Below are 27,171 nucleotides of genomic sequence, written 5' to 3' on the forward strand. Positions count from 1 at the left end.
TAAAAGAGGAGCAATTACTATATTTTATTTCTGCATATAATATAATCAATACACATGTACATTCCCAATGTAACCCAAGATTGCAACATTATATTAACTTTAACTTGAGTCTTTCCAGCCTTTCTTATCTTGTTACAGTGTAAATCCTATTTATGTTCGAAGAAAGAAAAAGTCCTTTATTACTTTAGTATCACTAGCATATACAGCAGTTCTTGCGGGCTCTCCCCCATGTCACTTTTAAAATACTTATGACTTTTATAGTATACACAACAGCTTTACAGTATAGTAAGTAGTTCATATAATGAATGTTTTGTATAGGTGTTAGTAATAGCAAAATCTGTTTTACTTACAGTTTCTTCTTCAGCGTCCCTCTGAATATTAATGACATAAGTTGGAGTGTACACTTTTTAAATCTCCCACCAGTTTAACACAGTCAGCAAATGTTCAGTCTTTTTTTCAGTCACTTCATCTTGCAGAACTACATTTCACATGTCTAGTTCTTTATGTAATGAGATTGATGCTTAACAGTTCTCCAGTGTATTCACTAATTTCACATTGCTGCCGATTTTCTTCCCAGTTATCTTGGTCTCTCAACACCAGTCTCTGGTTCAGGTCAAAGATTCTCTGGATTCTCCTAGTCACGTTCTGATTTTTTTCTTTCACATAAGCATTTGCCTATATTACAGTGGAAAATGTTTCACTGGAAAGTCTCTCTGTGGGCTTTATAACTGTCAGAAGATTGAGACGCAGTCTTTTTCAGCTTGCTGGCTCACTCTTTTTTGGCTAAACTTTTATATTTCCTTTGTAGACCATCCTGTGTCTAAAATATGTTCATCTCGTGTGTCTAAAATATGTTCATCTCGTGTGTCTAAAATATGTTCATCTCGCTGGAAGAACTATTATGAAAACAGGTACAGTTTCTTGAATCTCACACATGCCTTTCAGCATCCTCTGGTTGCTGGGATAAAGTTGCTTCTCAAACACACTGATATTCTCAATTGTTAATACTTTTCCCTTCTGCCACAGTCTCGCCAGGAGCAGTTCTTTCTGCTGGTATGCTTGCATCTGTACTAATATAGGTCTCTGCTGCTTTCACATTGCCTGATTTGGGGCATACACACAATGTGTCCTTTCAGTTAAAAAATTCTGATGTGGTGCACTGCTCCATTTGCTTAAAGTTAATGCAGTCTATTCCTTCCAGTTTGTGTGGGTATAACAAGAAATTTCTTTCTTTCTTTCTTTACATGCACTGTCTTCTAAAAGTACTTTTTTTAAAAACAACTCTTCTTGAAAAGCTTCAATTTTAGCCAGTCTTTCTTTCATGTAATCATCTAATTTATGCAGTTTTATCAGATCATCTGAATAGCTTCTTAAAGCTTCTTCTATTTTTTTTCCACTCTACTTCATATATTTCCCCAGTAGTTCACTTATATTGAGTACATCTGATTTACTGTTTTCTAAATTGCTAGAGCCATCTCCTTTATTAAAGCTGAAACGTAAAGCACATTTTTTCTGAACAGCTGTAGGGTTATTCCCAGGTAGAGCTCTTTTTCTGATTGGTTTTCATTTACTTTAGATTTCTTCTTTGATAGAATTAAGGCAGTATATTTACAAGCCTTCAACTGCATTGTACCCAAATTGATAGCCCATACTGTTTTTTTTAATACACTTTCTTAGGGTTTTAACCATCTTGTTATTCACTATGCATCTATCTTAGATATCTGCTCTCTGCTGCATCATTAGTTCTACTTTACAAAAGTAAGTAGTAGTAATTGCAAATGCATTTTTGTGCAAGAACATAAAGATGTACATCTGAGTTACAGCTTTATTAGTGTTTCAGGATGAAGGTGATTGAAGACATAGAAAAATGCACATTTGTATGCATTGCTCCTTTTTCCAGTCACTGGAAACTGAATGTCATTTCAGGACAAATCAATACGATTTCTCATTGAAATTTTAGAAAGTTCATACTGGGGGGGGTGACTTCCTGATTTTAAAAATTAAAAATGAGAACATTACATGTTTATGGAGATAAAAATGTGAAGAATCTGGAAACTGTTTTCAAAAGCTTGTTCATTTGGTCACTATCCAGGCAGTATGTATTTTTCTGTACCTCTGCTTTTCCCTTGAATATCTGCACAGCAGCTTTGCAAGATGTAGGCTTGCACATTTTCTCCCCTATCACCACTCTGATAGGCTTTCTTCCATGTGCAGTTTTGATATGTCTTGGGAGATGATTACCAGCCACTGCTGTGGGCCACCCCAAAAGCAGGAATTCTTACAACCTGTTCATTAATCCCAGAGTTGAAATTTAGACCGCAAGCTTTGATTTGACAATGGACACTTGCGACCAGCTTGACCATAACTTTTATTCAAAGAGGAGTTAATACTGGGAGCCAGTTAATGTTAAAACCAGTGTGTTGGAAAAGTCAAGCATTGTTGCAAAATCCTCACTTTATTATTTATCCACTAAACAAATTTACATGACTGTGGTATGTCATTATTAGAGGTTTCTCCCAGACAGATAACCACTTTTAAAATAATTATATTCTTCATAGCTAAAAAAACACTTATTCATTAGTGGAGAAGTTACTATCCATCTCAGATAAATTTCTGCTGCTTTATATGTATGGAAAATGTTTAAGGTATTGGAATTAAAACTCTTCCAATACCTCTGTCAAAGGTATGTGTAGAATTACGGTGTCTTAAAAACCTAGGTACTGCAGAACAAAGGCCAAATAAAAAGGGCTGTGCAATTCTCAAAACCTGTTTGCAGTTTTCTGTACTTTGCTGCCATGTTTATTTTAGGTGATTACTCAGTGTTGAGGCAGGTGAAATGAGATTAGAAATGGTGAGTCTGTAGCAAATGGCAAAATCTAAGAGGGAAACTGAGGTATCACTTGGTGTATAGAAAGCATCTTCAGTAATATATTACATGTTACGTCATGCATAGCATTGACATTTGATGTGATTTGAGCAACAGCAGTGGGCACAGCACACCTTGGAAAATGTGCTCCAGAGAAAGGAGCGAAATTGGTTGATCTGCTGTCACTGTGTGCTAATTTCAACCAATGGTATTTTGTTGGAAAGTGAAGTTCAGAAAGCTTTGTAACAATATATATGTGGTTAAAAAGGATGGACTGCTTCTTGTGAGAAGGGGATTAGTCAACCTATTTTCCTTGCACCGAACAGCTTAGTTTTCTTCTGGAAAAGTTTGATTGTGGTTGATGAGCACCCATGTGGAGGAAACTTTTGAAATGGAGCAGTGTTTTCTTTTCTTTTTAAACACCTTTATTGTATTATCTCGTGACATAGGCAAACCTGCATTTATATAAAAGTAATCCAACCATAATTAACAAGTTCACATTTGCAAACATTATAAACCACATATATTGTTAATATATATCACATATAGTGTATAAGCTAGGTAACGTTACATAAATTATTAAGTTCCTTCTCTTAAACGCCATTCCTCTTCCTCCAAAACATTTTTTTTGCATATATTGTTCCCAGAATATCCATTTTTCCTATGTAATTTACTCCTACCTTTTTTCTGAAGCTCCCATGTCCTGTTCTTTTATCTGTCACATTGCTTCTTTGTGAGTTGCATATCTAATCTTTCTTCCAAATCATTTCTGACCTCTTCTGATTGATTCCTATAGTTATCATGCAATATTTGATATGACCTACTAATTATCCTGTTTTTTAACAGCAGCTTCTGTGCTATATTCAATTAAAAATGTAACCAGTCCAGGTCTTTCATGTAGGAGTCTTTTTTCTCTTTCTCTGTACTCCGTTATCAATCCCTGAAGGGGAATGCAATCCAAATGTCTTCTTGACTTCTTCTCACTCTGTTACTAATTATTTGTTCTCAATACCATGGTTTCTACTGAGCAGTGTTTCCTGATTTTTTTTTTTTTCATGAATGTGACAAGAACCAGGCAGTGCAACAGCTTACAGATTATAACTTGCAAGTCCATTTACATAACCATCTGTAACCCATTATTCTTGTGCAATGAATGTTTTTCATAGCTGCTGCTAATTTTTATTAGTGGTCTCTCATGCAGTAAGACAGTCAGCTACAACAATTTGTCTTCATGTACTGTGTAGGTGTACAGTGCAGACTAATTGTATGGTACTGCACTGGATAAAATGCTTAAGTGCTTTGCATCTGTTGTTTTTGCTCTTCCATTTGTGAGATTTGTTTTACTCACTTTTTAGTTTATTTATAATAACTACATTTTTCTGTATGCATTTTGTTTTCATGTCTGCTTATCATCTGATTCTGTCTTATGAGCCTCAGTTTATCCTTTCTCAGATGGTTATTAACAACCACTGAAGAGGGTAAGAACTGTCCAGTGGCAGCCTTCATTCAGGTGAAGGTTGTTTTTGACTTGCCATCTGTAGACCTTCAACCCTTCACATCTAATCTCTGTCACAGGCCATCTGAACTAGGAAGCCCAATTGACCCCCTGGGAGGGCTGCTATCACCATTTTGGGCCATTTTAAAACTAACCTGTTTCTCTTTCTGTTCTTGAATTAACCTATCCCATTTGGTTGGATATTGACCTTATCCATCAATCCCATGGTCAATAATTATATATGATCCCCTGATAAGAATAACTGGGATCATTCCATAAATAATTTGAGGGGACCCATACATGGGATAAAACATTTAGGAGCTGTGTCTGCCCATTTGTAGTATATAGACAGTCTTGGGATAAATTTTCTGTTTCCCATCCATAGATCCAAATTACACTTGTATATGGACAGGGATGAAATTTGTTTTACATTGATGGGGAGTCAGTTCCAGAGCAGTGGTGTCCTCTACGAAATATACCTGTCCCTCCAAACTGTTCTGTTCAAACAGATGATTTTAAACTGGATTTTTATGGCTATTTCATTTTGCTGTTTCTTCCATGGCAAACAACTTCAGGCCCCAGTCAAGGATCATTCCACTAGAGCTGCATCTTCTCCTGAGACTTTATTCAAAGGTATGGATTCTAGAAATATCCTTGAAGCAGCATCTTGGTTTTCTATTTGCACTTTCACTAAACTTTACGAAATTTATTTTTTCTTTAGAACCAGAGCAGAGTTTAATATAGTCTAAACGTTCCTGGAGGATAGACCTAACTCAGCTCAACTTCCTCCTCCCTTTCTTCTTAGGCAGCTTTTTGAGTCTCCCATCTGTTAGTAATACCACAACAGTGATCCAAGGAAGGTCATAGTACAGTTCTGTAAGAACTTGCCATAACAGTAGATGCCCGACTGATCATTGTTGTAGTTTTATCTCCCACCCTACCTCACCCCCCCCCCCCTTTTCATATTTTTCAGTTTTGGGCTGAGGTGGATTGTTTCTTTTTTCCCCTCTCCTTTTGACTTGTATATATGTATATAGATTTACTATTGAAATGTCAACATTTAAAATAAATGACATACTAAACGTCAACAAAAAATGTCGAAACTGCAGATTACGTTCAGTTAGTCGTAAATCTGCAGTAATTGCCGAAAACGTCGAAATCGACATTTTACGGCAATTAATGACAATCCCACCCTTGTTGTAAATCCCAAACTCCTACAGCTAACATCCCATGTTTACAGGGGGGCTTGCACCCCCCCACCCCCCTAATTATATATTCCAACTCCCAAGATTGCACTACAGTCAGGAAAGGGATGTATTTCCCTTACTGCACTGTACTGCAATCTCTTTACATCCCTTCGAACGTTTATATTTGCGAATGCACAATACATTGGCAAGTATAACTTACTTTTAGCATGTATACATATGAACTATTCGAACATCTGTAGTTCGAATAATTCATAGGCGTACATTCCGATGTTGACATTTCATTAGTAAACCATGTATATGTATATAGTTACGTTTTCTTGTACTTCAATTCCTTAGTGTGGAGCAAGAAAGTCCTGGGGTAATTTGTGCCCACCCATTACTTATGTACTTTCTAGCTCCATCAGGATAAGGTCATACATTAGACTTATGGAGTGAGGGAAGGTGTTCAGGCCTTAGGAATGCTGGTTAGATGTACGGCTACCCTTGGAAGGATATCCCACCTGATGATAATACTGCAACAATGATCATTCAAATATTACTGTTATGGTAAGTTTTTACTCAACTGTACTTTCTCATCTGATGAGTTGTAGTGTGATAGGTGGTTGTATTGTTGTCTCTCTCTCATTGCCCCAGCAGTCTTAAATGTCCCAGTATTGTTTTAACAGGACACAACGCAGTGCTATCTGTAGCAAAGCAGTCTTTTGTAGCATGTGAAATGTAAAGTTTTTTAAAATAAAAAAATATCCAATTTTGCTAATATTGTTTCTTGTGTTGTAACACCATTGCTCTGTTCATGTCTCTTAATTCTTCAGTATCTTGTTATGGACTATTATGTGGGTGGAGATCTACTAACCCTTCTTAGTAAGTTTGAGGATCGATTACCAGAAGACATGGCTCGGTTCTACCTGGCTGAAATGGTACTAGCAATTGATTCCGTCCATCAGCTCCATTACGTGCACAGGTAAGGGAATTTTAAGATGCTGAAGTTTGATAACACTGCTGAGAAAAATAAAATTCATTAAAGAGTGCATCTTGAAAACTGAAGATAGTCTCATGACTGAAACAGTATTTTGCACACAACCTAGGATGTATATGAATCAATCAAAAGTAAATGTTTAAAAGTGACTCCTCAGCTGAAGAACACGCATTACTTATGTAGCTGTCCCAATGCATGCAACAGAATAGCCAATTTTGTTATGGTTGCATTGGTTATTTCAGCATGCATTAAAATCTGTGAAATGGGTATGTGTTATTGTTTTGTTTATTGCAAGAACCGAAGTCAAAATGAGATACCAAATTAATAATTACCTGGACTAAGTGTTGAAAAAATGTAATGATATTTTGTTCACTATAGTGTTTCAGGCACATTTGGCAGACCCTCCTTTTTGTATTCTTGTGCATAAGAAGCACATTGTGTTGTAATTTTTTTACATTTCTAATCTGGATTGTTGGTTTTCACTTTTCTGTGGTAGAAATAGAAGAGTTTAGGGCTACACACACACACGGACACACACACACACACACACACACACACACACACACACACACACACACACAAAAACAATGGCATGTTTCCAAAAAAGAGGTCTATTGCATTGTGTTCCTAGGAAGAGTAAAATTCCTGAGGCCTCTGTTTATGCCACACACTTGAGATGTTAAGATTGCCATTTCTGTTTTCCCTATTTCCATTTTTTTGCAGTTACTTTTATTTTGCTAATGCAGTTTAATGTCTGTTATTAAGCACTTCAGGGGAACTGGAAGAGGCTTAGTCACTGGATTTGTTCATATTTCGGTACAGATAGTTTTGTAAAGACTTTTAACTATATAGTTTAGAGTATATCGATGTCAACAGCAGCACAGTCTAAGTGTTGTCATATCTCTGATATGGATTGGGATTCATAGGCAGGTACTGGATGCATGTAGGGACTTGCTGCATGAAACACCAAAAATCTAATTACTGATAAACTCAGCAAACTAGGCATCAGCCCCTATATTGTTAAGACCCCTCAGTCTGAAAGTAGTGGACTCCAAGTCAGACTGCTGACCAGTCACGAGTGGAGTTCCACAGGGATCAGTCCTGGGTCCTCTCCTGTTTGGCATCTACTTCTCAGAAGCCCAGGCCAACACGGAGGGACTTTAGCTGACCAGATTCGCAGAGGAATGCAAGCTTGGGAGCCATTATTAACTACCCAAGTGATGCAGATATCCTACAGAAAGGCCTCACTGAGACCAATGACTGGTGTCGAAAACATGGCCTTAAGCTTAATGCCACAAAATGCGTCGTCATCCCCTTTGGGAAAAACTCAGTTCCCACTAATTACCACATCGATGGGAGTCCACTGAACACTGAAGGCATTATAAGAGATCTGGGGACACAGGTTGACAGCAACCTCTCCTTCGACCACCACAGTGCCACTGTGGTCAAAAAGTCCTTCTGTGTGGCACATCTTATTACCAAGGGTTTTGCATCCAGGAAGAAAGAGGTCATCACTTGTCTCTACTCTTCCTTCATTAGACCAGTCATAGAATGTAATGCCTCATTTAGCACGTACCTGACTAGACACCTGCAACAGTTGGAGAGGCCACAAAAGTACCTCACGAAGAAGATCCTAAGCCTTAAACACATGTCCTACATGGACAGACTCAAAAAACTCCAACTCTGTCGCATATCTTGTACTAAGAGGCAATCTCTGCTTGACTTACAAAGCCATGTCTGAGATAGCTCTGTTAGAAATGCTACATCTAAAGAAATCCCAATCCCACCGCACCACACACTCCAGAGACCTAAACCTCATTACCACAATCAACAGAACATGCTGGAGGGACAGGTTCATAACCCAGAGACTGCTCATGCTGTGGAATAGACGTCCCCATACATGTCAAGCAGAGCACCTCACTGGCTCTCTTCAACAGAAATCTTGATGAGTGGATGGGGAATAGAAAGTTCACCCTGGAGATCACTCCAGTTGCTCAGCTTGATAGAGGCACTGGGAACTAATGACGGGATGCACACACTTCTATGGGCTAGGCTTGTAAAGGCCCCAGGGCCATTAGCGTAGTACACACCTGTGAACCTATGTGTAACAGACAGAGGCTAGCTCCTGTATGTGAAGCAAAGGACCATATGATAAAGAAGTGCTGCAATGGTAATCCAAGGAACAATGCTATGGTAGCATGTAGCAGGAGAAACACTAGAGCAGCACACATGGACAACATGAGTAATATCGAGGCAGTGCACATCACCACCCACAGTGCAGTGGCACATAGATGCAGCCAACAGTCTCAAGAATGGTAGCACAGCTCAGCGTATTGGCCAACATGTAGAACATTGTGGGGGTACACAGCAAAGTAGAGGCTCTGTTCATCTTATAAATGTGGACAAAATAGGGTAGATAGGACCCTAATGTGGCCCCTGTATATCGCTGGAAGGTTTTTGTAGCCAAGATGGTTAACCCTAGAATACCTTTGTGTCTACAGGCTTAGGCATACTTTGCATTTCTTTTAATTCTGCCTGTACTGACACAGTTCCACTAGGTCTCTTACAATATCTTTGTCATAGGTTCATAGGTAGGTACTAGGCTATTGGCCCGAGGGCCTACGTAAGCCTAGCCAACAAGGTTCCCTGGCTTACACCACCCAAGAAAGTTATTTTCCTGTGCCACTGTCGAGCAGAGACACAAGTGATCCCCAGGGTGTATTTCCTATTTCCCATCCACTCATCAAGATTTTTCTTGAAGGGTGCTAATGAAGAACTTTGCTTGACATAGATGGGTAGCCTGTTCCAGAGTTTGAGAAGTCTGTGGGACAGGAATCTATCACTCCAGCATGTCCTGTTTATTGTGGTGACAAGGTTTAGGTCCTTAGAGCATGTAGCTCAGAGGGATTGGGATTCCTTTAGGTGTAGCATATCCAACAGCTCTGGGTTTGACATAGCTTTATATGTTAGGCAGAGATCACCTCGGAGTAGGCGATATGCTATGGAGTAAAGCTGGAATATTTTGAGACGGTCAGTGTAGGGCATCTGTTTGAGGCCAGTAATCCTCTTTGTGAGGTACTTCTGTGGCCTTTCCAGCTGCTGCAGATGTCTTGTGAGGTACATTCCAAAAGGGGCGTTGTACTCTTATAATGGGTCTAATGAGTGTCGAGTAGAGGGGAGCAATGACCTCTCTTTTCCTGGATGAGAACCCTTTTATGATGAGGGAATCATAACATTTTCCATTTGGAAAAGTTTCACTGCCTATTCTATCAAGTGGTGGTAAGTCGGGTACTAATTGTATATCCTTCATGAGAACAGCCTCAAAAACTCAACCTTGCTAGCACTGGCTTGTACAGAGGCTGGCTGCCAACACATGCTGCTGTAACACTATTACTGCAGTTCTTAGCATAGCTGCCATCATGTGTACCACAAATTCCAGTGTCTAATATAGAAAAGTATAGCAGAGCAGTATTCCCTTTTTATACATCTCTTAATCAGTCTTCCATTTTGGGCTGCTTCATTTCCATATACTGTGTGGCTCAATTGATTGGGGTTCCTCATTTACATGATAATATGCACTCATTTCCATGTGCTGCATAGTCTGCTGTTTCTACCATTGTACAGTTGTGGTTTGTCTTTGAATCCCCCTCACCCTACACATGTTCACTATCCATGCCATGTGGCACTGCTCTAATCCCAGCCATGATGTCAGAACAGTTGTAATGCAAGTAATGTGATATCAGAGTGCAAGTACGAGATCTTGGTTGTTATTGGTATGGAACAGAGCTTGTGTGCATAGTATTAACAATAGTAATATGCCACACATGATTCTAGAGAATTGGAAAAAAAAGTCCTGAGCCAGAGAAACTTCTGCTTCATGTTGGAGCCCTGATGTCATTTTTTACCCCTTCCTTTCATGTACCATGCATGGTAGATTTTCCAGCCGTCCTTTGTTATGGTTTGCATTAGGTCAGGAAGAACTTGCGTCCAGGTACTTTCGCCATTTTTTGTCTGATTTAACGATTTTCACTACAGTTAGTATGAGTGCATAGTGTTAGTCCCTGCTGTATGTCATTTCACACACAGGACTTGAGTATTCATGTCAGTGTTTCACTTTAAGATCATTGCCCCTGCAGATATGATAGCTGATTCCCTGCTGTACAGATTGGGTGCACCACTATGTGTCATTTTGCATAATGACAGTTTTTTAAGTCTGTATTAGACTTGTGTAATGGGGATTAGCTGTAATAATATAATTTTCATTTTTCTGTACTTTGTTACTGATTGTCTTTCTTTATAAGAATCTGCTTTCTGCAACTTTTTTCCTCGCAGAAAGCTTTCTTCACATCTGTGCCACTGGCGTTAGTCCACTTCTGTTGAAATTCCAAACACTTTTCTAAAAGTGTTTCCTGTACTGTGGCAGTTCTGCCTTCCAGTAGATGCGCACACTATAATTTGTCCTGGATGAAAGTCATAAAACCTCTAGGTGTGCTTTTTGACTCTGTTGTAATCAGCTGTTCTTTGCAAATAAAGACGAAAGTTAAAAGCCTAACTACTGGAACAGGCTTTGTCTACAAGGCCTGTTACTGAAAGTCATGAGAGCTGTCCATTTCCTCCCAATAACCCCTGTCTAAAACATTTGAAAAAAAATATGAACAGGGAGCTTCCTTTTTCTCCCTTAATTTGGAAAATAAGAAATATCAGTCTGTTTCTCTTCTGGTTTTCTTCTTGTTACCTCCTGCAATACAGTGGCAGACTCTTCTGCTGTAAAGGGGTAGTGAAAATGTATTTTATACATAATGCACTATGGAGTCTTTTGAAATACCGACTGTAATAATCATGGAATCTGCTGCTTTTGGAACCTCTGCTGCTCAAATGCAGGCCATTGAATCCTAGCCAGTCCAGGTATTATCAGGTTGGTCCATTCTTCTCTCTTGCATGTAGGATATCATAATCTGGCAGAGGCTATTTTAAAAACCCAACTTAGGTGATGGGGAGCTTCTCTATACTCCTCATGTTCCATGTCATCAAGATTATTCTTTCACAGTGATTTTATCCCTGGCAACATTACCAGTGTTGCCGGCCCTGCAGATGTTTTTCGTGTTTCACTGTTGCAGTCATCACATTTGGGTTATCTGCCTGCTGGTAGCCTTCGGCCGGCCTGAATACCAGAGTCTTCGGGTTTCTGCGTCGGATGCTGTTGCTTCTTCCATGACGTCAGGTCCTCAGGGGAATAAACCATGCAGCCGACACCATTACATCAGTCTTTCTTGCCGTGCGGTGCTCGAAGCAGAAGAAGTTCGCAAGTGCTGGTCGGCTGTCTCCTGAAATTTTCATTTTCGAGTTTCAGACCCAAAGTTTTCAAAAAAGATAAGCACCCCATTGGGGATCCTTTTTTCTTGCTCTAACCGATGTCAGAAAAAGTTAGCAATTGTCTTGCCTGTGGAAAGCAAATAACTCATAGAGATTTTCATTCTTATTGCATCACCTGTTTAGACCCAGACCACAACGTCCCTCGCTGTCAGTTTTGTGCTTTGTTCAATGCCCAAACTATTCATTGTTGGGCTATTTTTGTAGCCAAATACTTTCGTTCTCGATCTCTGTACTCCAAAATGGCTTCGTTAAGCCATCCGACTACCGATCTCCTGAAAAAACTTAAGGACAAAGAGACAGACCGCATAGGTCCAAAACTGCTGACGACACTTCCGTTAAGCTAGTCACCAGTCCACTGGTACTAAGTGAGGTGTTTTCGCAGCCCCTGATACCTGCTACTACAGATTCTACTGAGACCCATTTGGAGTCCGGTATGCTGCGAGATGCTTCTTCGACTGTGGAACCTGTGGATGTCTCTACCTATGATTTGTCCGGAGCCGTTGTGCAGGCACCGGCTTCTGAGGGTGTATTCAGGCCTGCAGACTTTCATATTAAACCAACAGCATCGTTTCCATCTAGAAGTACCGAATTCCTCAGGTCAAAAACTCGCACTATGCCTAGAAAACCGATGACTAAACCACAGACTCAGGCCCATATGCCTCAAAAACAAATGCTTAGAATGGCTGAAGACCTTATTACCTTAATTAGGGGAAGCCAGCCTTCCCCCTCTAAGAGACCTAGAACTGATTTTCTTTCTGATTCTTCTGATCAGGATTATGATGTCTCTGCTCCTTCTGATTACCAGGATTTGCCTTATCTACTTATGAGGATTCTGATGCCAAGGATTCCATTCCCCCTGCTTCCCCTCCAGAAGATTTTTCTTTTGCTGAAACCTTGCATACCCTTAGGGAGCATTTCTTCTGGGGAAGCCAGGACTATTCTGAGTCCAAAAAGAGTCTTGGGGAGTTCTTACTCCTGCCTCAACACAGGCCTCTAGCTATCCCTCCTGTTCTGGACATTGTAGATGATGCTTTCCTGGAATCTAGCCTTACCCCATACACTTTACCTCCAGCTCCCAGAAAACCTGACAGGTACTACAGAGTACCTGACACTCACAAGTTCCTCTTCAAGAATCCTACTGTGGATCCAGATACCATTTCCTGAGGACCAAAAGGCATTAAGGCTACTGTTGCCAAAAATCCTACCCCATTATATAGAGATTCTAGAGTCTTAGACAGATGGGGTAAGAAGGTATACACTTCTGCTATGTTGGCCATTAGGGCTTTAAATTGCCAGTTTCATATGTTAAAGTATCAGCAGCATGTTATGGGACTACTTAAACAGAAAATGATGTTGATTCCTGACTGTGCTGAACACAAAGACTTGCAAGATTTAATGCATTCTGCAGAACAAGTTGGTAAACATACTTGCAATGTGGTTTTGACACTTTAGAAGCATCTTGCAGGGCTGCTGTCACTGGGTCTGTACTTAGAAGGCATGCTTGGCTTAAGGAACAAAACCTGCCAGATCATGTTAAAGCTAAATTACTGGATGCTCCCTTAAACCAAGACTGCCTTTTTGGCAACAAAGCAGATGATGTCCTCAAAAGGATTGAGGAAAAAGCTAAATCTATGCAAACTGTTAAAGATTTCCTACAAGTACAGCCTCCCAGATTCAGTAGGCATTAGCCTTCAAAGAACTGGTCCTTTCCAGTACCTTCCAGGCCTTCTCAGTCCAAACCCAGTAACAGCAGACCACCAAGACTTCAGTCTCAGGCTATACAGAGATCTAAGCAGTGGGGGGCTCCCACTTCCAAAGCAGGGAGTAGTAAGCCACCCCCCTACGGAAAAATGGCACAATGACTTAATCTTAACCCTTCTAAGCCATGCTCAACTACTTACTCCCTTAGGAGGAAAGCTCACCCTGCATGCAAAAAACTGGGAACTCATTACCCAGGACAAATGGGTTTTGAACATAGTTTCCCAAGGATACAGACTCCACTTCTACACACTACTAACCCCAAATGGTTGGCCAGACCTCCCACCAAATCAATGGGCGGAGACCCGACAGCAGGTTCTCTCTCTTCTCAGTATCAGGGCTATTCAACCTGTCCCAGCAGAAGAAAGGAGACAAGGTTTTTATTCAAGACGTTTTCTGGTACCCAGAAAAGAAAACTCATGGCGTCCTATCCTGGACCTCTCTATTTTCAACACCTTTCTGGTGGTTCCAAAATTCAAAATGCTAACTCTTCAACAGCTTCTTCTTATGCTAGCCAAGAATGCCTGGCTGGCAACCCTAGACTTAAACAAAGGTTACCTGCACATCCTAATAAGAGGATCGTGCAGACAATACCTACATTTCAGGGCAGACTCCATGCATTTTCATTTCTCTGCACTTCCCTTTGGCTTATCTACTGCGCCCAGGGTATTCACAAAGTTACCCATACTTGGACGATTGGCTGATTAAGGCAGAAAGCCAGGACTTGCTATTACAACACCTGGCATTTGTAAAGAAACTGCTAACCTCACTGGGTACACCATCAACAAAAAGAAATCTCACCTAGTACCCTGCCAACAGATTGTATTCCTGGGAGCAAGCTTGAACACAACTTCCCAAATGGCATTCCTCACTCTGGAGAAACAAGTTTATTTGACAACCTACTTCAAACTATTGGCCCCAAAAACCCAGCTATCTGCAAGGAAAATACGGCAAGCTCTGGGGTTCACCTCTTGCATTTTGCTAATTCCATATGCAAGACTGCATATGAGGAAACTCCAATGGTATCTAAAAGGTCTATGGTGTCAACATTCTCAAGACTTGAAAACAGTGATTCCTATCATTCCTTGTCTAAGGGCAGAGTTCCTTTGGTGGGCAGAGGCCTGCTACCACAACAAGGGACTCCCTTTCACTCTATCCCCTGCCGCCCAAACCCTAACAACAAACACATCAGACTATGCATGGGGGGGCTCACATAGCAGGGCAGTGCATTCAGGGCAAATGGAACCTGAGACAGATGCACCTGCATATCATTTCCTGCCATGCAAACTAAATTCACTGGCAGACGACTTAAGCAGAAATCTCATGGACCCACACAAATGGAAACTAGAACCCAAAATATTCAACCTCTTGAGGAACAAATGGGGGACTCCAGAGGTAGACCTGTTTGCCTCCCCTCATAACTACCAATTGAACAAATTCTACACAAGAACTACCCACAGTCAAGCTTGGAAAGTGGATGCCCTGTCCTTTACTTGGGAAAGCCTCTCGGTTTATGCCTTTTCCCCCTCTGCCTCTTCTCTCGAAGGTGCTACTAAAGATCAAACAAGACAGGCCAAGGACAACACTGATTGCACTAGACTGGCCAAGCCAGCAGTGGTACCCTCTCTTGCACAGTATGACACTGCTACAACCATGGAACCTGCCTCAGACCCCTTCCCTGCTGTCCCATCAGGCGGGCCAGATTCTTCACCCTCAGCTTCAAACCCTGAACCTTGCAGCCTGGCTAATTCCTTGAGCTCTCCTCTAGCATTCCTCAGTAAGCAGGTGCTGGATGTCATTCTGGAGGCAAGGAGGCCTAGTACCAGAAAATCCTATGCTGAAAAGTGGAAAAGATACTGATGTTCTTCGTCTCCCATTGCTGCAGTCATGACATATGGGTAGTCCGCTGTCCTCGGTCGGCCCGAATACCAAAGGGCTAGGACTGGCGTCGGTCATCGGCGCCCGAAGCTGACGTCAGAGCGTGCCAGTATAAGTGCGCATGACCGACGCCATATCCTCAGTCTTTCTTGCCGCGTGGTCCGAAGCAGAAGCAGTGTTTGCAAGTGCCGTTCGGCGTTCTGAAATTGTCGGTTTTCGAGTTTCAGACCGGAGACCAAGTTGGGCTAAGTACCCCGTTGGGGACACTTTTTGTCTTTTTCTTGCCTCAGTTTGACGGATGTCAGAAAAAGTTAATTGTATTTCTTGTGGGAAACAGATTCCTCATAGGGATTACCATTCACTTTGTATTCCTTGTCTAGGGCCTGAGCACGACGTTGTTGGGTGTCGTTTTTGCGCTACTTTTAACAAGCATACTATTAAACGTCGGTTAGATTGTGCTAGGCTTGTGTTTGGTAAGCGTAATTACAACATGCCGTCGGATTCTCCGACGCCCGGTTCTACAAAGAAGCGCAAAGAGAAGTCTTTGCGATCCAAACAGGATGAGTCGTCCATTGCGGACGCCGGTTCGGTAGAACTACCGGCTTCTTCTGAAGCTCCAACCGAGGGTTTACCTGAATCTCAGGGGGAGCCTTTATTACTTCAGGAAGTGGCTTCTCCAGGGTTAGGCCAGGCTGAGGGTGCTTCTCAGGTGTCGGTGGTTCCCTCCCCCCATAGAGTGGTTAGGCCTTCTCCTTCTTTGGGCAAAGGCCATGCTAAGTCTAAGTCTGTCCCTGCTGGTTCTAGTCCTCAGGGTCCAGCCCCTAAGAAGCACATGTTAAAGATGGCTGAAGATTTGATCACTTTAATTAGAGGTTCTATGCCTCCCCCTGAGAAGAGGCCCAGGGTAGAGACAGAGTTGGAGGGTTTAGTTCATTCTTCCAATGAGTCAGATTCTTCTGTGGAAGAACTTCAGGATTTCCCTCCCTATTCAGATTCGGAGGCAGAGGACACTACTCCCTCTGCATCCCCTCCAGAAGATTTTTCCTTCTCTGAGACTTTGCATTCCATGAGGGAACATTTTAAATGGGAGGGCCAAGACTATTCAGATTCTCGTAAAAGATTAAGGGAATTCTTATTTTTGCCTCAGCATAGGCCCTTGGCTATTCCCCCGGTACTGGATGTTGTTCAGGATGTATTTTCTGAAGCAGCCCTCAACCCTGATTCGTTGCCTCTTGCCCCTGCTAAACCTGATAGATACTACAGGGTTCCAGAAGCACACAAGTACCTATATAAGAGTCCTAGGGCTGACCCAGAAACTATTACTCAAGGTCCGAAAGGTGTTAGGGCTTCTGTGGTTAAAAATCCAGTTCCTTTGGATAAGGATGCTAGAGCCCTGGATAGGTGGGGTAAGAAAATGTATACCTCTTCTACTTTGGCAATGAGAGCTTTAAATTGTCAGTTTCATATGCTCAGGTATCAGAATTATTTGCTGGGTCAATTGAAATCTAAAGTGGATGCTTTATCTGAAGGTATTGAGTGTAAAGAACTTCAGGATTTAGTACATGCTTCAGATCAGGTTGGTAAGCATTCTTTACAATGTGGTTTTGATGCATTACAGGCTTCTTCCAGGGTGGCTGCTACTAGTTCTGTTATTCGCAGGCATGCCTGGCTTAAAGATCAAACCTTGTCAGAGCATATTAAAGCTCGGATTATAGATGCTCCCCTTCAAACCGATGTTCTTTTTGGCCCTCCTGTGGAATCAGTTTTAAAATAAATGGAGGAAAAAGCTAAATCTATGCAGACAGTTAAGGATTTTTTGCAAGTGCAGCCCCCTAGGTTTAGTAGGAATTGGCCATCTAAGGGTTGGTCTTTCCCTTCTTCAGATTATCCATCTAGGGGCAGGTCAAGGCGAGGTAGGGGTAGAGCTTCATCTCAGGGCGCTTTTACCTCTAGGAATTTGAGCTCATCTACTCCTGTTGCTGGTGAGGGTAGGGGTCAGTCCTTTCGGAAACAGACCCAATGACCTGGACCTTCAGCTGCCAGACTCTGCCTTGCTGGCAGCTCCTCTAGGAGGAAAACTGGGACTTTTCAAAAGGAATTGGTATTTGGTTACCCAGGACAAGTGGGTATTGGACATAATCAATCGAGGCTACAAATTTTATTTTCACACCTTCCCTCCTTTCAAAGGTATGCCGGATGTGCCTCCTCAGCAAAGACTGGAAGCTCAGGCACAGATTTCTTCTCTGCTTCAGTTGGGAGCAATTCAGGTAGTACCCTCTTCAGAAAGAGGCACAGGGTTTTATTCCCGTCTTTTCTTAGTTCCAAAGAAAGGAAACACTTGGAGGCCAATTCTGGATTTGTCCATTCTAAACACCTTTCTGGATATTCCAAAATTCAAGATGTTAACACTTCAACAGCTACTGCCTATGCTAGGCAAAGATCACTGGATGGTAACTCTGGATCTCAAGGAGGCCTATCTTCACATTCCTATCAGGCCCAGTTGCAGGAGATTCCTCAGATTTCGGAATGGGAATTTGCATTATCAATTCTCTGCATTGCCCTTTGGCTTATCTACTGCGCCCCGGGTATTCACCAAGGTCCTGGCTCCAGTAATAGCTTTCCTCAGGCTGAGGGGAATACAAATTTATCCTTGTCTAGACGACTGTTTGATTCTGGCTCAAGACAAGCACGACCTTCTTCAACATCTACAGTATGTAATGACAGTTTTAAGGTGCCTAGGGTATTCTGTGAACGAAATAAAGTCCAGTCTAGTACCCTCTCAGGAGATGTCTTTTCTGGGTGTGAGACTGAATACAGCAGCTCAGATGGCATTTCTTACCCCGGACAAACAAAAGAATCTTCATCTAAATTTTCAACAGCTATCAGTACGGTCCAGGCTGACTGCAAGGACAGTCCTTCAAGCCTTGGGGTTCATGGCATCTTGCATTCTAGTACTTCCCAATGCCAAACTGCATATGAGGAAGATACAATGGTATCTCAAAAGTGTGTGGACTCAACACAGCCACGATTTGGACACTGTCATACAGATTCTGCCTTGCATCCAGAAGGAATTTATGTGGTGGGCTCAGGAATGTCACCTAAACAAGGGACTCTCTGTGACCCAGCCAGAGGCAAGTCAGATACTAACGACAGATGCCTCGGAGTCAGCTTGGGGAGCTCACTTCAAGGAAAAATGGATACAAGACCTTTGGCCCCCAAGGCTACTTCACTTGCATATCAACATGAAAGAGATGCTGGCAGTTCAATTTGCATTGGAAGCATTCAAGGACCTGCTTCAACCTGGACACGTGTTGATTCGAACAGACAACACCACTGTCATGTGGTACATCAACAAGCAGGGGGGAACTCATTCATACCCGCTTTGCAGACAAGCAATGCTGTTATGTGAAACTGCTTTAAATCTGCACATTACTCTTCGGGCACAGTTTCTGCCAGGAACACAGAATTCTTTAGCAGATGTTTTGAGCAGACAGATTGTGGACCCTCACGAATGGAAGTTGGACCCTCAGGTATTTCTTCAGTTGGCCATGGCTTGGGGAACTCCAGACGTAGATTTGTTCGCTTCTCCTCCGAATTTCCAACTGCCAAAGTTCTGCACAAGGCTGTTTCATCCATAAGCCTGGAAAACAGATGCTCTATCCTTCAGTTGGAACAACCTGCACGTGTATGCCTTTCCTCCTCTGCCTCTTCTTCCAAAGGTGTTGTTGAAGGTCAGGAGGGAAAAGCCTTGCATGATTCTTATAGCACCAGATTGGCCACGTCAGCATTGGTACCCTCTGTTAAGGAGTTTAATTCACGGGGCACCTTGGCTACTACCTCAGAGTCCTCACTTGTTATCTCAGGTGGACAATCATTTTCTCAATGTCAGGGTTCAATCCCTGCACCTGACAGCCTGGCGCATTCTGTTTTAAAGCAGGAGGGCCTTCAGCTCCCTCAACAAGTTCTGGATGTTATTTTGGAAGCCAGGCGGCCTAGCACTCGAAAGGTTTATGCTGATAAATGGAAGAGATTTTCACTTTGGAGTTCAGCAAAAGGCTTTGATGTTTCTTTACCTAATTTGAGTTATGCACTTCAATATTTAACGGAATTGTTGGACAAGGGTTTGTCCTTTTCTTCTGTGAAAGTACATGCTGCAGCTATTTCTGCTCACTATAATTGTGACCCTCCTTTATTTTCACATCCATTGTTTAAACAGTTTCTTAGAGGGGCAAAGAATATAAGACCCCCACGTAGAGCTCCCACTCCTTCTTGGGATCTTAATTTTGTTTTGGAGAAGCTAACTCTGCCTCCTTTTGAACCTGCAGCTACAGCTGAGTTGAAGTTTTTGTCTTGGAAGACTGCTTTTTTGTTGGCTGTTACTTCTGCTAGAAGGGTATCTGAGTTACAGGCTCTCATGGCAGTGGAACCTTTTCTAATTTTTCATAAGGACAGAGTTTCCTTGCGTACTAATCCTACTTTTATGCCTAAAGTGATTTCTAATGTGGCATTGAACCAGTCTATACATTTGCGTACTTTTTATGCTGACCCCCAAAATAAAGGGGAAAATTTTGCATTCTTTGGATGTGCACAGACAGTTACGGTATTATTTGAGCAGAACCAAAGAGTTCAGGATGTCTCAACAATTATTTGTTTCTTTTGCTTTGACTTCACAAGGGAAAGCTGTCTCGAAACAAACTATTTCTAAATGGATTGGTCATTGTATTAGGTTTTGTTATTCTTATCATGGGAAGAGTGTTCCAGTTGGGGTTAGGCCTCATTCTACTAGGGCTACTGCCACCTCTACTGCTTTTCTGAGGGGGGTAGCTACTAAGGATATTTTAGAAGCAGCTACTTGGAGTTCTGTTCACACTTTTACAAAGCATTACCATTTACCTCTTTACTCCAGGTCCAGGGCTGGGTTTGCCACTGCAGTTTTACAGGGCATGTTAGCAGCTCCTAATGCTTTTTAATTTGCCAGCCTCCCTTTTCCTTTGCTTTGGGATTCTACCCATATGTCATGACTGCAGCAATGGGAGAATAGTACAGTTTTGTACCTACCATAAATGTAGATGTTCGAGGATCACCATTGCTGCAGTCCAATTTTCCCTCCCTCCTTCCCCCTGTTTAGGTTGGGGTTTTGGGGGGTATTTTGTGCATTCTGACATCTGGGGCAAGAAAGACTGAGGATATGGCGTCGGTCATGCGCATTTATACTGGCACGCTCTGACGTCAGCTTCAAGCGCCGATGACCGACGCCGGTCCTAGCCCTTTGGTATTCGGGCCGACCGAGGACAGCGGACTACCCCATATGTCATGACTGCAGCAATGGTGATCCTCGAACATCTACATTTATGGTAGGTACAAAACTGTACTTTCCTGGAGCTAGGTTCAGGGGATGGGCACAACGGTGCCCAGCTTACCTCATATTCTAGAGTACTTAAAAATGCTCCACAAGGGCCTATCCTTCTCATCAATTAAGATTCATGCCTCTACCATTTCAGCACATTATAATACTGAACCACCCCTCTTCTCTCACCCCTTGATAAAACAATTCCTTAGAGGGGCCAAAAATTTAAGACCCCCCCAGGAGAGCTTCCACTCCAACCTGGGACTTTTACTTTGTATTGGAAAAGCTCATTCTTCCCCCCCTTTGAGCCAGCTGCAACAACAGAGTTGAAATTCCTTTCTTGGAAAACAGCTTTCCTTCTAGCCATCACTTCAGCAAGAAGAGTGTCTGAATTACAGGCCCTCATGGCAGTGGAACCTGTCATTATCTTCCATGCGGACAGGGTTTCCCACAGGTCTAATCCTTCCTTTATACCCAAGGTGGTGTCTAGTGTGGCCCTAAATCAGTCCATTCATTTGCCTACTTTTTTCTCTAATCAACAAAACAAAGGGGAACGAATACTGCACTCTCTGGATGTGCACAGACAACTTAGATTCTATTTGGACAGGACTAAGCCTCTCAACAGCTGCTAGTTGGCTTTGCTGCAGGGGTAGGGGGGAAGGCCATTTCAAAGCAAACCATTTCCAAATGGATAGCCCATTGCATTCATTTCTGCTACAAGCACCATGGAAAACTTACCCCACAGGGGATAGGATCACATTCCACCAGGGCTGCATCTACCTCTATGGTATTTCTCAGAGGAGTCCCTACCAGGGACATCCTGGAAGCTGCTACCTGGAGCTCTGTACATACCTTCACCAAGCATTACTACCTGCCTATCTTTTCTAAATCCAGAGCTGGATTTGCCACAGCAGTCTTGCAGGGCTTAATAGATGGCTCTAATGCTCTCTAACTTCCTCCTTTCTTTCTTAGCTTTGGGAATCAATCCAAATGTGATGACTGCAACAGTGAAACACGAAGAACATAGTACAGTTGTGTACACTTACCATAAATGTAGATGTTGAGTGTATTCACTGTTGCAGTCCTGGTTACCCTCCCTCCAGCCCCCTGACTTCTCTTGGCTCTACCTTTCCTTCTTGTTTGGTATATATTCTTTCTTGTGTATTTGCTTTTTGATGGGGGTGTACCATACCATATAATTGCTCCCTATTGTGGGGGCACCTGACATCTGGGGCAAGAAAAACTGATGTAATGGCGTGGGCTGCATGTTTTTATACCCATGACGACCTGACGTCATGGAAGAAGCGACAGCATCCGAAGCAGAAATCCGAAGACTCTGGTATTCAGGCCGGCTGAGGGCTTACCTGCAGGCAGATAACCCAAATGTGATGTCTGTAACAGTGAATACACTTGAACATCTACATTTATGGTAAGTATACACAACTGTACTTTTCTCTAGCTAGCTTCAAATGATCAGATTAACAATTCTGGCAGAAGTGCAGGCTCTTTAGGTCAATGCAATTTTTTTTTTGGAACAGCTAGTCGATACCTCCACAAGAGGTGATAATATCTTGGACATGGTATTAACCAACATGAGTAACTACTGCAGCATCCATACAGTATCATCCTCCCTAGTAAGATCTGACCATAAAGCAGTCACTTTCAAAGTTACCGTCTCCCCCGACCCCCCTCTAGCTAGGGTCAAACAAAAAAAGTTCTCCATAGCTGATTACAGCCTCCTGAGGAATGGTATAAACAGCTTCATAGCTCCCTCCCCCTCTGTAACACTGGCACCAATGTCCAAATCTAAACCAAGTACTATAAGAGCATTTATATAGATGCATAGAATCAGGAATACCCGACAGGATGAAATCATACTCCACAAGGAAGAGTAAACCTGGCGGACATATGCAATAAATAAACTCTATAACAAAAGGGAAAAATTGCTGTCCAGGACCTAGAAGGAGTAGGTGCCCAATTGAAAGCAATCTCTCCTTAGCCTGAACAAGCAAATAAGAGCAATAGTGAAATCCTCCAAAGCAAACTTGGAGTCCAAACTGGCCACATCTACTACAATCGTAAGGCCTTCTTCACAGATGTCCGCAGTCTCAAAGGTAGCACCCAGATCTGCTCAGAACTGGTGGTTAAGTACACCACATACACAAATGCCATAGATATAGCCAACTTGCTGGCTGACATTTTCAGCGAAAACTTCACGCCACTGCCCCCCCATCAGTAAATCAGAACATCCCCAGTACCTGCTCCCCTCCCCTTATCTCTAGGGAAGGGGTCATCACTGCCCTCTCAAAGGCAAAGAATACAGCCTGCATGGGACCCCATAACATCCCAGGCTGCATCCTACATGAACTCAGGCAGGAACTTGTAGCACCATTATGCGCCCTATTCAAAGCCTGTGTACCGGCTTCATCCCAGCTGAGTGGAGGATAGTCACTGTCATCCCTTCGCACAAAGATGGACTGCCCACCGATCCAGGAAATTATAGACCCATCAGCCTAATTAGCCTGATCTGCAAGGCTGTGGAACGGATTATCATGGACCTCATCAACAAGGACACTGGCAACCTCCAAACACTCGATCCCACACAGTTTGGCTTTGTTGGGGGAGGGGGTCATGTCTGTTAAATTTAGTCAACTTCTTTGAGATAGTCACTAAAGCCATGGATGAGGGGAAGATGGTGCACACCATCTACCTTGACATGGCCAAAGCCTTTGAAACTATTCCCCACTCAGGCATAATTGATAAACTCTCTCAGCTAGGCATCAATCTGTATGTTACCAAATCGGTAGTAAACTGGCTCACTGCTAGTACCCACTTAGTCAAACGAAGAAGCCACCTTAAGTAATAGACCAGTAACGAGCGGCGTACCCCCAGGGATCGGTCTTGGGGCTTCTGTTACTTGGGATATACTTTTCTGAGGTGCAGGCCAAAACCATTTGGCTATGGCTGACCAAGTTTGCAGATGATTGCAAGCTGGGCGCTGTCATCAATTCCCCTAGTGAGGTGGCCATCCTCTAAGAGCGTCTCACAGAAACAAATGATTGGTGCCAGAAACATGGCCTCAAGCTGAATACCAAAAAAATGCTCGTCATCCCTTTTGGGGAGAGTGACTTCACCACAAATTATCACATTAATAACAACAGCCTAAGCACGCAATCCGTCGTGAGGGATTTGGGCATCCAGGTTGATAGCAACCTGACTTTTGACAAATATGTTGCTTCCATTGTATGGAAAGCTTTCCACATGGCCCACCTCATAAGTAACGGTATCTCATCCAGTGATAAGGAGGTGATAATATCCCTGTATTTTTCCCTTATATGGCCCATTATTGAGTACAACTCCCCTTTCAGCATGTACCTCAGAAAGCACATGTAACAGCCAAAGAGACCACAGAGGTTCCTCACTAGGAGAATCCAGGGCCTCACACATCTATCCTACACTGACAGGCTAAAAGCCCTGTCCCTCTACTCAGTTTCATACAGACTCCTCAGAGGTGACCTCTGCCTGGCATAGAAAGCAATCTCAGACCCTGCCTTGATGGGACTGCTGCATATCCACAAGTCAAGCTCCACTCGAGTAACCTCAACCTGGTCTGTGACATCAATAGGACTTGTTGGCAGGACAGATCTGTGTCCCAGAGACTCCCCCATCTTTGGAATAGTCGCCCTCTCCACGTCAAGCAGAGTATTCATTATTCCTTTTTAATTGCAGCCTGGATAACTGGATGGGAAACAGAAAATACACCCCAGGGATTCCACCTGTGTCCCTGCTGGACTTGGGCATGGGGTGCTGTCTTGGCTAAACAAGGGCTAAACTCTTGGCTAGGCTTATAAGGGTCTCAGGAACAATAGTCTAGTAACGCCTGCGATAAACTCAAAAAAAAAGTAATTTCCTTAGTTACACTCATCTGCTCACCCAGTAATCCTGACAGAATAATCGCTATGTGAATTTTTAAAGTCTGCCAACTCATTGCACTCAGAAAACATATGCTCCCGTTACACCTCCAACATTTGCCATCTGCCAGAGGAATACTTCTTTGTGGAGTCTGCTTTGGCTATAAAAGTGCCAATGCAAACACTTCCAGGCATACATCCTACATCTTCTAGATTTTGTTGGATATTTGGGAGCCACACATATGTCCTCCCATTGTTTCTTTGTGAACTGCATATCTAATCTATCTTTCCAATCTTTTCTGACATCTTCTGATTGATTCCTGTAGTTATCGTGCAATATATTATATGCCCTACTAATTACCCCCCTTTTTAACATCGGCTTCAGTTTGAGATTCAATTAAAAACTCAATCAGTGCAGCCGTTTCATTTATGACTTCCGTATCTCTTTCTCTTTGTCTGTACTCTGATATCAATCCCTAATATGAAAGGCAATCACTAACCTGCAATCTAAGTGTCTTTTTGGCCTCTATCCATTCTATCACAATTCCCTCTCTAATTACTGATTCCCAATACCTTGGTTCCTTTGTTGTCCTCCTCCAGTAAATTCAAAACCTCTCTTCTCTCTGTACCCCTAATTGCAGTCATCCCTATTAGTAGAATTTCTTTTCTCCATTCCCATGTTGGCTTAGTTCTTAGTATAATTTCTGCATGACTGTTATTATTCTCCTTAAAGATCTGTATCTAAAATCCCATTCTTTCCTTATTTCTTGACTTATCCTCCCCGCTTCATCATCATCATCCCTTTCCACTTTGAATTCTGGCTTTTGGCTTGTATTGTAACAGCCTTAGTTGTATAGCTCTAAAGTATGCCTTCAAATCAGGTAATCCTAAACATCATTGTTCTACTGGGAGAATCAACTTATCCCACTTGACTTTTGCCCTCTTCCCTTCCCAAACAAAATCTTAAACTCCTTATTAATTACTATTTACAACTTTCCCTCTAGTTGATAAAAATATGCCTGACCTGTGTATAAAACTAAAGGGACTAAGAACATTTTTACTACTTGTATCTTGCTATCCATTTCCATAGGCAAAAGCTTCTGATCTCTCAGTCTGTGTATTATCTTTTATTTAGTCTCTTCCCAGATATCCTTAGCCGTCATAACCAAATCCTTTTTAAGCCATACTCCCAAGTAGTTTTTATCACATCTCCATAAATGTGGATACTATTGAACCACTTAATATGTGCGTACATAGTTTATACTTATAGCCTTTGTTTTATCATAATTTATTTTATATTCCGAAAAAAAAAATCTCAGAACATTCCACAACACTATCATTTTCTGGTTCCATCAGGAATAAAATAATGTCCTCTACAAATAAAGCCAACTTTTCTTTAGCACCATACCAATATATCCTTGAATTTCTGAATCCCTTATTTTCACTGTCAGTGATTCTAAATATAATACAAACAACAATGGTGAAGCAGGACACCCCTGCCTGGTTCCTGTGTTCAGACCCAATTTATCAAAGAGGAACACTCCCACTTTGAGTTTTGCCTCTGAACCCTTATATATCTTTCTAATTAACTACTATTGTATCGTGATATGCAAATGCTTCCATTGTCCTACTCATATAATTCCAGCTTACTCTGTCAAATATCTTCTCTGCATCAAGACCCACCAATAGTGGTATTTTCTTACATGCTACTTCCCTCTAGACCATCATTGTTCTGTTAATGTTAAATTTTTGCCTCCTCTCCACAAAACCACACTGGTAGATGCCTATCTATTCCGACATCACCTTTGCCCTTCTTTTAGCCATTTTAGACATAAATTTAAATTGGCCTGTATGAAGTTGGATCAGATAGGTCTTTAGACATTACAATCACACAGCTTTTGTTTCCAGGATGTTGGTGCCTCCCCTCCTTTTAAAATATTGTTAAAAGCTTCCACATCTTTATCACATTCTTCCCCCCTAATTTCCAAAGTTTTACCGGAATGCCATATATTCCTGGAGACCTTTCTGCAGCTTGGTTTTAAATCACAACTTTTACTTATCTCATCTCCTCCTATCATAATAATTAGTTGTTGAGCCTCATCTACCTCTAACCTGTTTCCCCACTCCTCATAAAACTTCCAACATATCTCTTAATACCTCTATAGGATCGCTGGTAATTTTTCTTGTTATATGCTCAATAAGTTTGGTAACAACCCTTTCTACTTTTTGTTGCCTGAGTCTTGCACCAAAAGTTCTTTAGCTCTGGGGTTATTTAAAAAAAAGTAGCTTAACAACAGTCGTTCTAAAAACTTATGCATATTATCCAGATACTCCCTTATTTATTCCTCACTCTGCAGTT

At 42.0% G+C, this 27,171-nt stretch overlaps 1 protein-coding gene across 2 annotated transcripts in view; it reads left to right on the forward strand.

The window, feature by feature from the left end:
- CDC42BPA (CDC42 binding protein kinase alpha) overlaps positions 1-27,171 on the forward strand; it is a 3,351,611-nt gene that overhangs the window by 1,010,017 nt on the left and 2,314,423 nt on the right. For both annotated transcript variants that reach the window (XM_044059574.1, XM_044059584.1), the window contains exon 5: positions 6,382-6,530. In XM_044059574.1, the coding sequence (XP_043915509.1) occupies positions 6,382-6,530 (149 nt within the window). The remainder of the gene's footprint in view (positions 1-6,381; positions 6,531-27,171) is intronic.

The sequence above is a fragment of the Protopterus annectens genome, chromosome 1.part2, assembly GCF_019279795.1.
Source record: "Protopterus annectens isolate FY-2018-M chromosome 1.part2, PAN1.0, whole genome shotgun sequence".
NCBI classification, from domain to species: domain Eukaryota; kingdom Metazoa; phylum Chordata; order Ceratodontiformes; family Protopteridae; genus Protopterus; species Protopterus annectens.